The sequence below is a fragment of the Zalophus californianus genome, chromosome 2 (assembly GCF_009762305.2).
Source record: "Zalophus californianus isolate mZalCal1 chromosome 2, mZalCal1.pri.v2, whole genome shotgun sequence".
Taxonomy (NCBI): Eukaryota; Metazoa; Chordata; class Mammalia; order Carnivora; family Otariidae; genus Zalophus; species Zalophus californianus.
The window spans coordinates 34,442,997-34,458,837 of NC_045596.1; the positions used below are offsets into that span (position 1 = coordinate 34,442,997).

The 15,841-nt window shown below is 41.8% G+C and overlaps 1 protein-coding gene across 8 annotated transcripts in view; it reads left to right on the forward strand.

The window, feature by feature from the left end:
* LIMCH1 (LIM and calponin homology domains 1) overlaps positions 1-15,841 on the forward strand; it is a 321,291-nt gene that overhangs the window by 292,470 nt on the left and 12,980 nt on the right. For 5 of the 8 annotated variants that reach the window (XM_027597625.2, XM_027597627.1, XM_027597629.2 and 2 more), the window contains 7 exons: positions 1,369-1,409; positions 5,612-5,692; positions 8,834-8,926; positions 9,786-9,890; positions 10,973-11,100; positions 12,928-13,049; positions 13,329-13,452. In XM_027597625.2, coding sequence (XP_027453426.1) covers positions 1,369-1,409; positions 5,612-5,692; positions 8,834-8,926; positions 9,786-9,890; positions 10,973-11,100; positions 12,928-13,049; positions 13,329-13,452 — 694 coding nt within the window. Of the gene's footprint in view, positions 1-1,368; positions 1,410-5,608; positions 5,693-8,833; positions 8,927-9,785; positions 9,891-10,972; positions 11,101-12,927; positions 13,050-13,328; positions 13,453-15,841 lie in introns of all 8 variants that reach the window. The other 3 variants (XM_027597626.2, XM_027597628.2, XM_027597631.2) reach the window with 1 other exon arrangement.

The following is a 15,841-nucleotide window of genomic DNA, read 5'->3' on the forward strand; positions in this document are numbered from 1 at the left end:
ACAGGACCCAGTTTAAGGATGCAGATGCTTACCCTGAACTTGTGTCTGTTCAATACCACTGAGCTACGGATTGGCATCGACACGTCCTTTTGTTACACATATAGATCACGTCTGCCACAGACTTCTATACATAGGCTTTATAAAGAATATAAAATAATCATCGAACTCATCTCTGCTGTCTCTCATACTTTTCTAGTGTTCTCCAAAAGCAATGTAAACTGTGCATTTTTCTCTTGCAGAGCACATTATCCTATCATTTGAGATTTCACATTTTAACAATACCACCATTAAGTATGAGCCTATAAAATTTCACCTAACACCAAGGAAGACAAGCAACAGCATGAACTGTCCCCTGTCAATTGGCTCTTGCCCACGTCGTCAGTTTTCGCATGTGTTTTATTGAGATATTTTGTACTTTAGATTCACTCCTTCTCAATTCTTATATCGAGTACAGCCAAACCTCCTTTAGTCCTTGGGAGCATGGTTCCGTTTGGTTCTCACCCATGTTCTCACGGTTTTCTGTTTGTTCTGTTCTGCCATCTGATCTAGAGTCCCCTGGCCCCGCCAGCATCCCGCTGAGAGTTCAGAACTCTTGGCGACGTTCCCAGTTTTTCTCCCAGTCAGGTAAAATGCATCCTGGGTAGTTGTATTTCTTCTGTGCAAAAATCCATGTTGGGGGCAGCCAATAACGTGTGGTATTTTTCTTCATTTCTGATTTCAGAAAAAAAATTTCTTACACACAGTTAGCAAAGAGCTAGTTCTTTGATAATAGCACCACTTCTACTAAAATTGGAAGGAAATTCATAGAAATTTTTGGAAGGAAATTTGTAGACTTTTTCTTTGATTTTAAAAATCTAAGGAAATACTATTCAGCTCTTTTTAAAAAAAAATAGACATTCAAAATCATTCTTTGTCCTCTTTTTTTTTTTAAACAAGGGTTAGAAGCATTTACCAGGAGTTGGTAATGGTTCTCTTGTTAACTGTGTCCCTCTCTTTACTTCTTGGATGATGTCTGGCCTCTCTCTGTGTGATAATTCTCTGTGTCAGACAGTGAGGGAACCGGCCAGCACCAGCAAGGGAATGCAAGAGGCATTAAACACCAGCACCTATAGTTTTTGCTTCCTATAGTCTAGTCCCTGGTGCTAATTGATGTGATCAATCCTACTACACTGGTCATAACTCCTTTCGGTGATGGGTACAAATTGCTTCAAGGGTCTGCTTTATTATGATTTTCTAATGCTCTTGGCTTACAAAAAAAAAAATTGATCTGAGGCTGACATAGGAACCATGTTACACTCAGAGGATCAGAGAAAAATACTGTTAGAAGCTGCTCACATTGTGATCTTCTTTTTCTTTCTTTCTGTACAGTGGAGTCTCCGGGCAGTGAAAAGTCACCTGTAACTACACCTGTAAGTAGCTCATCTTAAGGAATAAGATCCTGCATTGAGTGTGATTTTAATCTGTAAAGTATTTGATTCGCTGAAAGAGGATCCAATCAAAAATGGGCTCTAAGTGATTGTAGAAGAATAATTAAAAGTCATGTGTAATGCTGTCAGGTGAAATTTGAAGAAAAACATGGATTATCATTATGCAGAGTTGTGACCATGCCTGGAAACAAAATGGTAAGTGAGTCCGGAGAGTAAATCTAATGAAGGGGACAATAGTAATTAGTATTAAAACATGCAACTTCTCGGGTGCCTGGGTGGCTCAGTTGGTTAAGCGACTGCCTTTGGCTCAGGTCATGATCCTGGAGTCCTGGGATCGAGTCCCACATCAGGCTCCCTGCTCGGTGGGGGGTCTGCTTCTCCCTCTGGCCCTCTTCCCTCTCATGCTCTCTGTCTCTCATTCTCTCTCTCTCAAATAAATAAATAAAATCTTTAAGCAAAACAAAACAAACAAACAAAAAAAAAAACATGCACCTTCTCTAGGCATTCAAAATCACTTTTTTAACTGAGGACAATGCTTGTACATGGTGTAGTGTTGGCGGGCAGGGCCCAGCCGGAGCTCTCTGGGAGACCCAAGCTGTTCTTGTTGCACTCCTTCCCACGATCAGTATATCCTGAATAACATTAACTGTACATTTAGTTTACAATTTTTGATTTTGATGATATCAAAAAAAGCATTTGCAAAAAGTAAACATCAACACACATTGATGTTGTAGAAATTGCTTGCTGCTGAATTGTATGTAACACTCACTGTAGACCTACTCTTCCCTAAACTGAGAGTTCCCAATGCTGGGCCTGTCATCCTTGTTCACCCTCTGAAATTCCCACTGGATTTGGAGCCTTCCTCTGTGGCACAATCAACTGTAGGATTCCTGTGAGCCCCCAGGTGTCGCCGCATAACGGCTGTGGTACCTTTGATTCCAGATTGACTAACACATGACCCCGCAGATGTTGTATAACTTCTTAGGGCCTTTTCTTCCTTGATTGTGCAATGAGATAATAATCCCTCTTGACGGGGTTGTGGGCTTTAACTGAAATAATTACATGAAGCATCTAGTACTGTGGCTGATCCATGAATGAATCCTCCTCAGGGGCTAATCCAAAAGGCCCACCATAGCCAATACCAATTCTTACCTATAGATAGATTGTCTCACTTTGAGAATCCCTGAGTGCCTGTACAGAAGGGAGAAAGGGTCACATAACCCTCAATATTTCCAGCCACATTCCAGAACTAGCAACCATTTGTGCAGGCTCAGTGTCTGGCCAGTACCCTGGGGATCTTGAGTTTCCTGGGAAGCTGAGTATACCCATGTTGGGTGGGAACCCCCAGAAGAGTATAACATAACATGTTGATTTCCATTTGAAGTTATGTGGGAGCAACAATGCCACACTCTTCTCATACCCCCTGGGCAGGGGCGGAGAGGAAGCGTGCCCTCAAGAGATACTTTCTTATTTCTGATTCACAGAAACCAGAAGGAGAAAGAAGCAAATTACTGACCTAAGTGAATTCTCTGAAAATACCCACCCAAATTTGACATTCTTTCAATGATAAATAGCTCTTCATAGAATAGAAAAGTAAAAGAAATGTGAACACAAGAGAAGCTTGAAGAGAAAGTACTTGATTGTGCTGACCTCAATAGACTCAGACCATTTTCAGTCAGACTCGGAGTGGCCCAAAGCTATAGAGTCAGAGTCTATAAAGGGGAGAGAAGGAGAGGCATTACCCAGCACGAAGTGGTTCCATCCATTTTTCAACGAACATTTTTTGAAGGCCTAAAAGTGCAAGGTTTGGGGATACTTAAGGGGATAAAGGGACCTCTCTGCCCTTCAGGAAACCCTACGCCAAAGGAAGATACAGATTTGTAAACAGATAAGTAATAGAACCAAGTGGGTTAAATGCTCTCCATTCTTTCTCTAGCACCTTTTATATTTCTTTTACGATAGTTATCACACTGTCTTCTGGTGTCACTTATATGTTGGTCCCTCCCTCATGCCCACCCTCTCCCCACACACTCAGTTGTAAGCTCCACAAGGCTGGGACCCTTGGCCGGCTGGTACCCCCACCTGGTCCGTAGTAGTTGCTCAGCAAGTAGTCACCAAAGGAAGGAACATGATCGCTTTTCTTTCTTTTGTGTATCACGAAGTATCTTCCTCTTCATCTTACTCTGAAAATGCTCATTGTTTTTCTGCCTTCCTTTTAAACAAATATTCCCTGTTTGCTGTTGTGCTCAGTCTCTCTACCCCACACTCCTCCCTTCTATCTGCTTACTTCTACTTATTCTTGCAGTTACTGCCTAGTGAAATCTGAAAATTAAATAATTCCTAATTGTTGCTCTTTTCTTCCTACTGGACTCCCTCTGGCTTTATTCATAACCACATCCTTTTTCCTAAAAAGACAAAGAAGGGCCATGCCCTTGAGAGAGGTTCTGAACATTGTAACTGCTTCCAAGTTTTAGGAAAATGCCAAGTGGAGCCAACCTCTAACACCATTAATTCCAAATTTCTTATCTGGAATCCCATTTGGAGGACATTTTATGGCCATCCGAGGGAACTTGGGAAATTTTGAATTATATACAATTAAATAGCTTTTCTCCTACATAACATGTCAGAGCCTCTAATCTGCTCATGTGCACTATGAATCCCAAGAGTGGCATATAGGAAATACATTTCCCTACCCTATTTGCTCACCTTTCCTTGACTTTTTGTGGCCATCATCCTAACCATTTGCAGACACCACAGCAAGAGCATCAATGGAGGCTCACATTTAATATGTGTAAATATCAAATATTTATTTAATATTTATATTAATATTTAATATATATTATATATTATATATATTATAATTTAATATATATCAATATTTAATATATATTTATTATATTATATATTATATATAATAATATAATTTCATTTGTATTAATATTTAATATTTAAATGCATTAAATTAATAAATTTAAATTTAATATTTAAATACATTAAAGTTATCAATATTTATATTGTTATAAATCAAACAACACCCATGGCCTGGCCTGCATTCTTAGCCTGGAGACACTTCCCCGGGCTAGCCCAGCCTTGGTGCACCTAAATGGTAGCATGGATCTTTTGGGCACAGGGCAGGGCCAAAGGTGAGCTGGCCCAAGTATCTTGGGCAGTAACTAGACCCATCTAAGCTTTGGACAGGACTGACCCTGTCCAGCTTCTCAGGCAGCCCGGGTAAATAGATTCTGCCTCCTCCCCACCCTGCCCCAGACTCTCTCCCTCCTCCCTAATGCTTCCACCCTCATCTTGTTGGTTCTCTCAGGATTCCCAGGCAGTTCTAAATGCCTCCCCAAACCACCCCTATCGGAACAAAGGGAAGGGAAGAGGTGCAGTTACTGGGGAATGTGGTTTGCCTTGGCACCTCCACTGGGTGTCTGGAGAGGCCAAGTTTAAACACCACAGCCCCCACCCCTTTGGGAGGTTTCCCAGAGACCAGCTGTGATTTCTCTTCCCCTGTGGACCTGCCCCATCTCGTATATTCTGTAACCTGGGTGCCCACTTCTCTCATTATTCCTGTTCATTCACTTGGTGCCAAACTCACAAAGACCTTCAAAGAAAAAAAAAAAGTCTTTGGGTTTGAATGTTGGTTACATGGGCCCCAGGGCAGGGACTTCCTCTTGCCTGGATCACAGGTGATGCCGGTGAGCATTGGCGCATTAAACAACCCACTTTAGAGACAGCTGACAGGGAAACGCAATAGCGGTATAAAAGCTTAGTTCTATAGTGTGGCAAACACCACTTTTCACAAAAGGCAGCTCTGCTGAAATAAGCATCCCCATGTGCTGGGACCAGGATCCATATGCAGAATGAGTATCTCAAGCTCAGAAGCGTGATTACATTTAAGAAATCACTTCTGAAAGAAAGGAAGCCAAAGCCAGTGGCTAATTACTTCCATGTTTTCATTAGCTCCAAAAAGGGTCACAGCATCATACCAGCATCTTGGAAGTCAACCAAAGAGGGATGAAGATTAAAAAGTGGTTTCCATTGACAAAGAGGGTCTTTCAGTATGTAGGGGTTCTGCTTCCGCACGTGTCTGAGTGCCGGTTTGTAAGCTGATTGCGTCCCTTGCCCGGGCCTGGCCTTGAGGACATGGCTTAGCTCTGATCATGGTTTTATTTTCTAAGCAGTTTAAGTTCTGGGCATGGGACCCAGAAGAGGAGCGCCGGCGACAGGAAAAATGGCAACAGGAGCAGGAACGTTTGCTCCAGGTAGGATTGGGGTTACTGTTTTGTTTTTTCTATTAGATGCTGCTCTCTTAATTACTATTGTATTAGATAAAGTTTTAGCACAGGAAATGCATGGAATTAGATTCTTCTCAGGAGCTGGTGAATCTAAGTCAATCCATTTTGTGCCTGTACAACAAGGTGTCCTGTGTCTAATTCCTCTTGCCAGAGGTTACAGTGATGAGCACAATGAAAAAGCATGAAGGAGGGCACTGGGCATTATACACAACTGATGAATTATTGAACTCTACATCTGAAACTAATGATGTACTGTATGTTGGCTAATTGGATTTATATAAAAATAAAAAATAAATTTAAAAAAAGGAAAAGTATTTCACTTAAAAAAAAATATCCAAGTGGTCGCCTGGCTGGCTCAGTTGGTAGAGCATGTGATTCTTGATCTTGGGGTTGTGAGTTTGAGCCCCACGCTGGCTGTAGAGCTTACTTAGAAGTAAAATCTTCGGGGGCACCTGGGTGGCTCAGTTGGTTAAGCATCTGCCTTTGGCTCAGGTCATGATCCCGGGGTCCTAGAATCGAGCCCCACGTTGGGCTCCCTACTCAGTGGGAGTCTGCTGCTGCTTCTCCCTCTGCCCCTCCGCCTCCCACTCATGCCCTCTCTCTCTCTCTCTCTCAAATAAAGAAAACCTTAAAAAAAAAACCCCAAGTTTTAGGGGCCAACCGGTCCATTTGTCACCTCCTTAGTGGCCAATCAAATTCCATTCCAAGTAGCAGTGGGAATGAATTATCAAAAAGGTATTTGATAGCATACATGTGAAATAAATTTGGCCTGGGTCTTGTTCCTTAAGTAGAAATGTTTGCTCCACCCTTGAGTAAAGGCTGCTAATTTTTAATTCTAGAAAAGTTCTGGGAGTAAACGTATCATGCCCCTACTTGTTTCAAGCCAGTTTTGTAGAGTAATAGGGCTTCAAAAAGTAACCTAGTAACCTTAGAAACTAACCTGAGTACTTGGGTATGCCAAGAACTGGCATATTTTTTGGTACTTGACATATCTAGTCTAATTTAATCCCCATAAAACTCTTCAAAGTATGTCTTATTAGCCCCATCTTGCAACTGAAGAAACTAAGCTTCAAAGAAATTATCTTAACTGCTCAAGGTCACACAGTGAACAGTTGTTAAGCCTGATTTCAAGTCCAAGTCTGTATGACATTAAAACTCATGTTCTCTCCACTATATTCCAATAGTACTGATTTTACCAAAATATTTTAAAGGAGAAAAATGTTAAATCTCATTAATTTTGATGACTTCACACTGCTGTATTTTACTTTTTTTTTTCTTCCTTATCTTTTTGCTCTGACCCTCTCGGCTTAATTCCCAGGGGCTGGGAGCGGAGCGGGGGGTGGGGGGGGGTGGGGGGGGCAGGTCAGGTAACTAATTGTCGTGTGGCTTTAGGCCGGCCAGTTAAGCTTAACACTTTCCACAATTGCACAGATGTAAATCTTCAACCACAAATTGCACAGGGGTAAACAACCAGATTCAGCAAAGTCCCACAGCTCTTGGGACTTTTGGGTCCATTGGGAGACCCCAGACCAGCCCTGGCCACGTGCTAGTCCCTTGAAAACAAGATACCTGTTCCCCAGCTACATGGTGAACAGCTCAGAGTCAGAAAGTCTGCAGAGTAAGAAGACAAGCAAGCGTGCTTCCCATGGTGGCACCCTTTCAGTTACGCTCTGAAAGGTGACTGCAGTTACAGATGCAGACAGATGTATTTTGGTCCTACCAAATTGTGACCCAGGGTGGCACTGCAGGGTTGTGGGCTGTGGGGCAAGGCATTTCTGCGAGTCTGTTGGTGTGCACACATGTACCGAGGGGGGTGTGTGTACAGACGTACAGCATCTTTCATCCCCTGCATTACCTCCGTTCATCCTCCTGGGGAGGGGTTTTCCTAGAACCAAGAAACTGAAGCTTTGCTTGTTCTGTTAAGTTTTAGAGTCTGTTTCCTCTATTCTGAAAGGCCCCTGAAGTCCCTCTCAGAAACTTTATAAGATTAGGTTTTGAGAATAAAATTTTTACCTGGAGTTAAAAGCCCACCATGAGTTGACCAATGATGGTTTTTCTAGAGCATTCATGAGAACATCAGGCTCCAGATAATCCCAATAAAGCCCTTTTGCTCCTCAGATAATGACATAACAGGTAATACCTGGAGGAGATCTCAGTGCCTCCCCCAGGAGGATAAAAGACTTGTTTTAGCCTCAGAGAGAAGATTGACAATAATTAGATGAAAACATTTGACTGTGTGTGGTACACTTCAGTGATGTCTCTGTCCTGTCAGGGGCACCATTCCCAAGGCATCCTGGGTGTCCGCTCTCATTTCAAGCATTAATCTTAATCTCCATTTAACCATTTCTTCTAGTCAGCTGTCCAAGGGACTCCAGTCACATTTTTAAAGCCATCCTTATTCAGAGTATTTTTTTTCTTCTCCAGAAGTAGTGACTAGCGCTATACTGTTTCCGAAAATAGGGCTGGCAGTTCTGATATTGAAGCCTTCTAATGGGCTGTTTAAAAGCTACTCTTAATTCAGAAGTTACTGAAACCTGGGAAGATTCCATTTTGGTAGAATGGCTACAAGCAAAGAGTAATTCAGCTACTCAGCTAATTATCATCTTGTCTACTCCGGACCTTTATGCATTGTCTTGTAAACCTATAAGGTTTTGTTTTTTTGTTGTTTTGTCTTTTATCAAACTCTCTCAGTAGCCACATATTTCTATTAGTGAAATGGCAAAACTCATCTCCGAAGGGCCCAGTAGAAACAAACCATTGGTTTAGCCTACTGTCCCGGGACAAAAGCCAAGTTACGGAAGATCTTAAAATCTTTCAGTCTGTCTTTTCTCTTTCCATAAGCAAATGTCTACTCATATATTTGAGAACAAATCTATAACACACCAACAACAGAAAAGAGTGTTCTCTGGTAAGATTGTTAGGTTCCTAACATCTTGGAGTGCCACGAAAGACCATTCCCCTTTTGTTGTATGAATAGATTAAACTCAGAATGTTACAACACGAAGATAGTCTTGCGATGTGTTGTACATGGTGGTTTAGAGGGCGGAAGTGTCCTAGTGGCGTATGCAATGGTCAGTTCAGGAACTATCTGTGGAAATTCTGTAACAGGAGAGATACCAGAAGGAACAGAACAAGCTCAAAGAAGAGTGGGAAAAGGCCCAGAAGGAGGTGGAAGAGGAGGAACGCAGATACTATGAGGAGGTAGGAAATTCCCAAGAAGGAATTTCACTTGTGGTTTTGATTTCTCAAAGTTTATCAGCGCTTTTTTTGTCTGTGGGGTATGTATACACGTGGCTGTGTCTCATTCTCCTTACTCACATCAGAGCCCTGTCAGCTTCTTCGAAGAGTCGTATCCTGTAGGCTCTAAAAGACCACAATTCCCCCAAATTTAGTTTGTGGTAAGGGCATGTTGAGTCATGGTCAAGGAAGACAATATAATTTTATCTGTTCTCTAGGCAGAGCGTCAGATTCTTGATTTACCTTAGATGACACAAAAGTATCTATGTGTGTTTGCTTAAGGAAAGCATGTTTGGTAGTAGTGAATTAATTTTGTGAGTATAATATTGATATTGAGGCTAAGGGAATCCTTACTGACTACATTCACTGTATGGTACTAAAGAGACTTGGAGGGAGGGAGGAGAATTTGGTTTTGTTTGTCTCATTTTTTTAGATGAACAAACCAGACCACATTTGAGAACTGGAAGGGAGCTACATTTAATGTGTATTATCTAAAAGTTGTTTATGATGAATTTTGTTGTGAATTTATCTTCAGTAATTTTTGTGCATAGTCTGATCCTTAAAAGCATTTCTAATTAGGCTTCTTGAATCAGACTAAGTAATTTGTTTTTCAAATTAAATGCTAATTTCTAAATCATTGCCCATAGAAAGTGTTACCTGATTTACATGCTTTTAGAAAGTAAGACCCCTTTTTTTAATGCCCTGCTTGTTGGCACATAATCCAATGTTTTTTTTTTTTAAGTTCCTTAATGAAATTTTTCTCTTGACAAATGTGATTTTATTTTCTTTTTTGCCTTTCATTAATTACTGTCCTTCCCTTTAGGAGCGCAAAATAATTGAAGATACCGTGGTTCCATTTACTCTTTCTTCAAGTTCTGCAGACCAGCTGTCTACATCCTCCTCTGTGACTGAAGGCAGTGGGAAAATGGTGAGACCATAGATTAAAAGCAATTTGTGAAATATAAAACAATAAAGCCAAGTTTTCCACCAGTTTAAATCCAGGACTATTTCCCTAGAATCACATCAGCTACCATGTGCCCATTGTACACCATGGTGCTGTCGCTGCCACGGTCAGACTCAGTCATTTCCTGGGGGGTGGGGCAGTGAAATCGTTACTGGGACCAGATCTGCTCCCACAGGCTGGCAACCAAAATCTCTCTGCACTGGCTGGAGAGATCCTGATTGGTGGAGCCATTTGCTGGAATGTCCCTCTGACTGCCCATCATTCACTCATTCAACAGACATGTACCCCTCTCCTCCACACCGTATGTTCCTTTGCACTGGATGGTAGCCAACCATGTACTCCCCACTGGCTTCCGTAAAAGCTGCTTCTAACCCACTCTTAAAATTCCACATGGAATTTATATGTGTCCTCAAGGGCTGGAGAGAGCACAGAAAGGGTGGTCTACCTCCATATCCCCCAAGTACGGTTGTGGAGCTATTGAACAAAAGATATACCAAGACTTGAATAGTCTGAAATCTGCATTTAAGAAAAAAAAAAAGATGGGCCCACGAGAGCCATTTCTCCTAACTGAACAGTCCTATGATTTTGTTTTATTTTGAAAGGTGGGTTTTCTGACCAATTCTCTTTCATGATAACTTTCAAAAGAGATCCAGATTACACATTTATTTCAAATCATTGGAAACCAGTTACTATTCAGTTAACTTGGACAATTGTTCTTTAGATTGTAGGCAATGTGATTGGAAAAAAATATTTCAAATATCCCATGGCCAGAGATGAGTGTTGTCCATTGTGTTTAAAAATTATATTCAGGGGTGCCTAGGTGGGCTCAGTCAGTTAAGCTTCCGACTCTTTGTTTCTGCTTAGGTCATGATCTCATGGGTCATGGGATCAAGCCCCGAGTTGTGCTCTGTGCTCAGCAGGGAGTCTGTTTGAGATTCTCTCCCTCCCTCTGCCCCACCCCCACATGCACATGTGTGAGCCCACATGCATTCCCTCTCTCTCAATAAATAAATAATATTCAATATTATCCTTGTTTTCTCAATCAGAACAAGATGGACTTGGAAAACTGTCAAGAAGGAGAACAAGAGACAAGACAGAAGACACCACTCCAGGGGGACAACAATGATTTATTGCTTAAGCCTCGGGAAAATCATCCACCAGAGGAAATGGGCAGGTATGAACTGTATCAGGTTGTCCTTCTAAATGTGCAAAGCCAGACTCTGCCTGTTCGCTCTGCAGAAAGGGTAACCATTTCTAATGCAAATCATATTCAGCTTTGAAATTATCATTCCAGTAATACATTACGTATTGCTTAAACACACTCCAATAGCTCTGAAGTCAGTCTTTAATGCTATTGAATACAAATCGCCTTATTTTTAAATAGGTGAAATCTTTTTTAAGTAAGGGGAGATAGTATATATCATCACAGGAGCACGTTGTCACTTCAAAGCCCCAAATCTAGCTATCATTCACCTGAAATGGTTAATGTGTCTGCAGGGATAGAGGTTGAAATGAGACCCTAGGGTCCTACCCACGGTGGGCTGACCGTGGACCTGGATTTCATCATCAGTATCCTCTGAGCTGTGAGAAGCCACATTTACTCTGCGTGACAATATAAAGGATAACTAACAAATGATTGGTTGTGGATAATCATCCCACCCCATGGGTTCCAGTATGTTCCATGGGAGATCCAAACGGGGTACCCAGAAACCCCTGGATTATTCAGAGCTAGCTCAAACTGGAGCAGAATCTGGTTGTAGCTATGGGGAATAGTGGGTTTATTGATGCCACCCTGAGCCTAACCTAGAAGGGACCCCCAGAATCCCAGGAAGCTGGCAGTACGCTGCCACCAGCAAGTTCTTTATGAGATAGATGTTTGCTCCTGGGGCTCTGAGATACCACAGAGATATTGGCAAGTGTGTAAGCGTGTGCACACATGCACATACACAAGTGTGTGGAGATACACACATGTGTGTATACACACTGCATCCTCAGACCCAAAGACATGAGAGGTTAAGTGCCATTTTCAAAGACTGTCCAATTTGAAAGTTTGGCTGGCGGGCGGGGGGCGCCTGGGTGGCTCAGTCACTTAAGCGTCTGCCTTCGGCTCAGGTCATGATCCCAGGGTCCTGGGATCAAGCCCCGCGTCGGGTTCCCTGCTCGGCAGGAAGCCTGCTTCTCCCTCTCCCTCTGTCTGCAGCTCCCCCTGCTTGTGTTCTCTCTCTCTCTCTCTCTCTCTCTCTCTCTTTCTCTCTCTGTCAAATAAATAAATAAAATATTTAAAAAAAAAAAAAAAAGAAAAGAAAGAAAGTTTGGCTGGGACCTGAGCCCTACTGGTAGGATCTGCTCTGAGAATTCTCCCGTTTCCATCAGCCAGAAGACTGGGTGAATTGTAGACATAGGAGCTTCGGGCCCATGTCCAGAGTCTGCAGAGCCTTAGGAATAGCACATCTGTTTTCAGTTTCATGAAACAAAAGCCACTAGTCAGGAATATTTGAATGATGCTGCTCAGCATTATACATGAATTTTCTCTGCTTCTCCAGACAGTCCCTGTTATCTCCAGAAACTTTGTTTCCCCAAAAACATTTTTAAACCTCCCCCATCTCCTTCCTTTGCACGCAGAAGCAACTGCGAGGCCAGTGAATTCTCATGGGCTGCCCACATCCTGTGTGGCCCAAGTGATTTCTACAATAAGTCCTCTCTTATAAAAATCTGGGAGATTCCAGTTAGCTCTGGCATCCCTTGAAATGATTAGAATGAAGAGCTTTATGGACAGGGAGGTGGTGAAGACGTCAGAAATGATCGTTTCTCAAGCTTATTAAATTGATGGATAATGAAAATGTGTAGGATTTTCCAGTACTTAAATCTGGTTTAAAATGAAAAAAATAAACAGTCCCATTTCTTTTTTCATATTATAACTGGGTATTTCTGTGCCCTAAGGGATAGGGTAAGTTCAGTTGCTTCCATCTCTGTTCTGAAATATACTTGTTTATCTCAACAGCCTAACTCAAGGGGCCTTGGCTCATTCTAAGAATCCTATATCAAAAGGAGTCCATCAAGACCATCAGCTGGATACAGAAACTGGGGCCCTACACTGTGGGATGAACTCACAGCTAGCTCAGGGTAAGAATGGGTGTTTAAACCCAATAATTAAATTATTATAAGACCCCCCCCAAACACACATGATTCAGACAGGTGTGAGTTCTACTGGCTACAAGCTTCTCTTGTAGCTTATGCTAAGCAGCACAGCAAAGAGACTCCCACCACTGTGGGCCCACGGTCTGTATGAACTCATGGTGGACCCCAGTGGGCATTAGTGCTTTCAAGAAAGGTGACCTACAAAGCACTAGGGTGAGTTACTTAACGCTAAGTTTATGTTCTTTATGCTTTCCTTGGCCTCAGATCCATCCCAGAATCAGCAGGTATCGAACCCATTGATGCACATTTTAGAAGATATGAAGCCAAAAACCCTCCCTTTGGATAAAAGCATTAACCATCAGATCGAGTCTCCGAGTGAAAGGCGGAAGTGAGTAGCCAAATAAGATGCATGTGGAACTCCTTTGTTTTTTAAAATTTATTGACTAAGAATGGGGAAAAAAGACTGTGAGATGGCAAGATGTCAGCAGTCTTTTTGTGCTTCTCTCCATTGACTCTGAGTAATTAGATAATAAGTATTTATGGATGTTTGAGACAGTCTTCCTGGCAAATAAATATGCACTCTGATTTTTATCAATTTGTAAGAGCAAAGTAATGTTTTTAACCTACAAGTCTAAACATTTGGGAAGAATTTGCAGGCCTGTTGTATAAGTGATTTATTTAAGTGAATTAAATTGTCTCAGAGCCTGTTGACAAATTTTCTTTCAAGGAAAAAAATGCTTTTTCTCTCATTTACGTGCTCTCCATGAAGTAACTACCCCAGGCTGTATTCTCATTTTATAAAAACCGTATTATTTTACAGTAAGAACAGTTCCTATCATTTTTGAAGTCTTTCAATATATAATAGGCACTGTGTTGAAGGGTTTACACATCTCTCCCCTTTTTACATACGTTAATTCACTGAACTCCTCCAGTAACTTTACTGGGTCTTTTTTCCATTTTAGAGATGAGGACATTGAGGATCAGGGAAATTAAATAACTTATCCAAAGTACTTGACTGGTTAAGTGGTGGAGGAAGTCAAAATGAGCCCTAGTTCCACAATAAGATCATATTTGGGCCAGAGGTTCCTTGTAATCAGTTTTAAAATATATAACATTCATGATGCATTAACCAATCATTCTATCTAGAGCCAGACGACCTGGATTTAAACTTTGACTCTGCCACTTGCCTGCATAGGACTTTGAGCAAGTTACTTAATCTTTCTCTGCCTCAGTTTCCTCATGTGTAAAATGGAAATAATATTAGTACCTACCTCATAGGGTTTTGTGCCTGGCAAATGATAGGTGCTATATATGTTGGTGGTGGTGCTGATAGTGCCAAATGATGGTGATGATGATGATGGTGGTGGTGGTGATGATGATGGTGGTGATGGTGATGATGGTGGTGATGGTGATGATGATGGTGATGGTGGTGATGGTGATGATGATGGTGGTGGTGATGGTGGTGGTGATGATGGTGGTGATGGTGATGATGGTGGTGATGGCAATGATGGTGGTGATGATGGTGGTGATGGTGATGATGATGGTGGTGATGATGATGATGGTGATGGTCATGATGATGGTGGTGATGATGGTGGTGATAGTGATGGGGTGATGATGGTGATGACGATGGTGATGGTGGTGGTGATGGTGGTGATGGTAATGATGGTGGTGATGACGGTGGTGATAATGGTAGTGATGATGACGGTGGTGGTGGTAATGGTGGTGATGATGGTGATGGTAATGATGATGGTAATGACGGTGGTGATGGTGATGATGGTGATGATGATGGTGGTGATGGTGGTGATGATGGTGATGATGGTAGTGGTGATGGTGGTGATGATGGTGATAATGGCAGTGATGATGACGGTGGTGTTGGTGATGGTGATGATGACTTGTTTTAGAAGTTCATCTTTTTATCTTATTTATTATGTTACACTTTTTTTCTCAATATAGTGTTTGAACCATTTCCCCTTTTCTCTTAACATGTATCCTATTTTATTACTATTTGTCCCAGTGACACTCAAAATCAATAGAAGATAAAATCACCTAGAAGTAATCATTGTTCTTGATTACTGCTCTGATTTTCAACCTTTTTTAAGGCAATGTACTTATGCTTTAGGGTATAACATGAAAATCTGATATCCGGAGGAGACAAGCTCTGCCTGAGGAGGGAGGTTTGAGTGGGCAGGAGCTCAGGGAGTTTTTCTGAAAGCAGTTCGAAGACAGATGGACTGGTGCTCTGTTCACTTCTTTGTTGGCATTTCTCTTTTCCTCCTCCTTTTCTGTGTTCTGTCCCTTTCTTCACAAATGAAATGAACTCTTAAAAGCAAGAGCCCAGACAAGGCTCATGGGCCACCACAGAGCAAGGCTTAATTGTAGGCAAAGCTCATGTGACACGAAGAGCACCTGTCAAACCATTGCGGTAGCTTCTAGCTGGGGACCATTCTGCTATGTGGATGTTCATGACCTAGCAGTTATTACACATTTTGAACATTACCCCTAATCATATGTACCCATGATGAACTTATTGGTAGGGGAGAAGCCACCTCGCTAAAAAAACACCTCCAATAAAGCTCTGCCCTTTAGCTCCTTTAAGAGCTTTTGCCTATATCCCTCCTCATGTCTCCCCTCCCAACCCAGTCCATGATTTTTATATCTAACCCAGCCTGCAATGTTAACCAGCAAAGTACCTGGCAAAAAAATCAAGATTAGAAAGATATTTTGTCTTCCTGTCCAACCGTGCCAGCCTGGTTTTGATATTATGCAGCCCATGCATG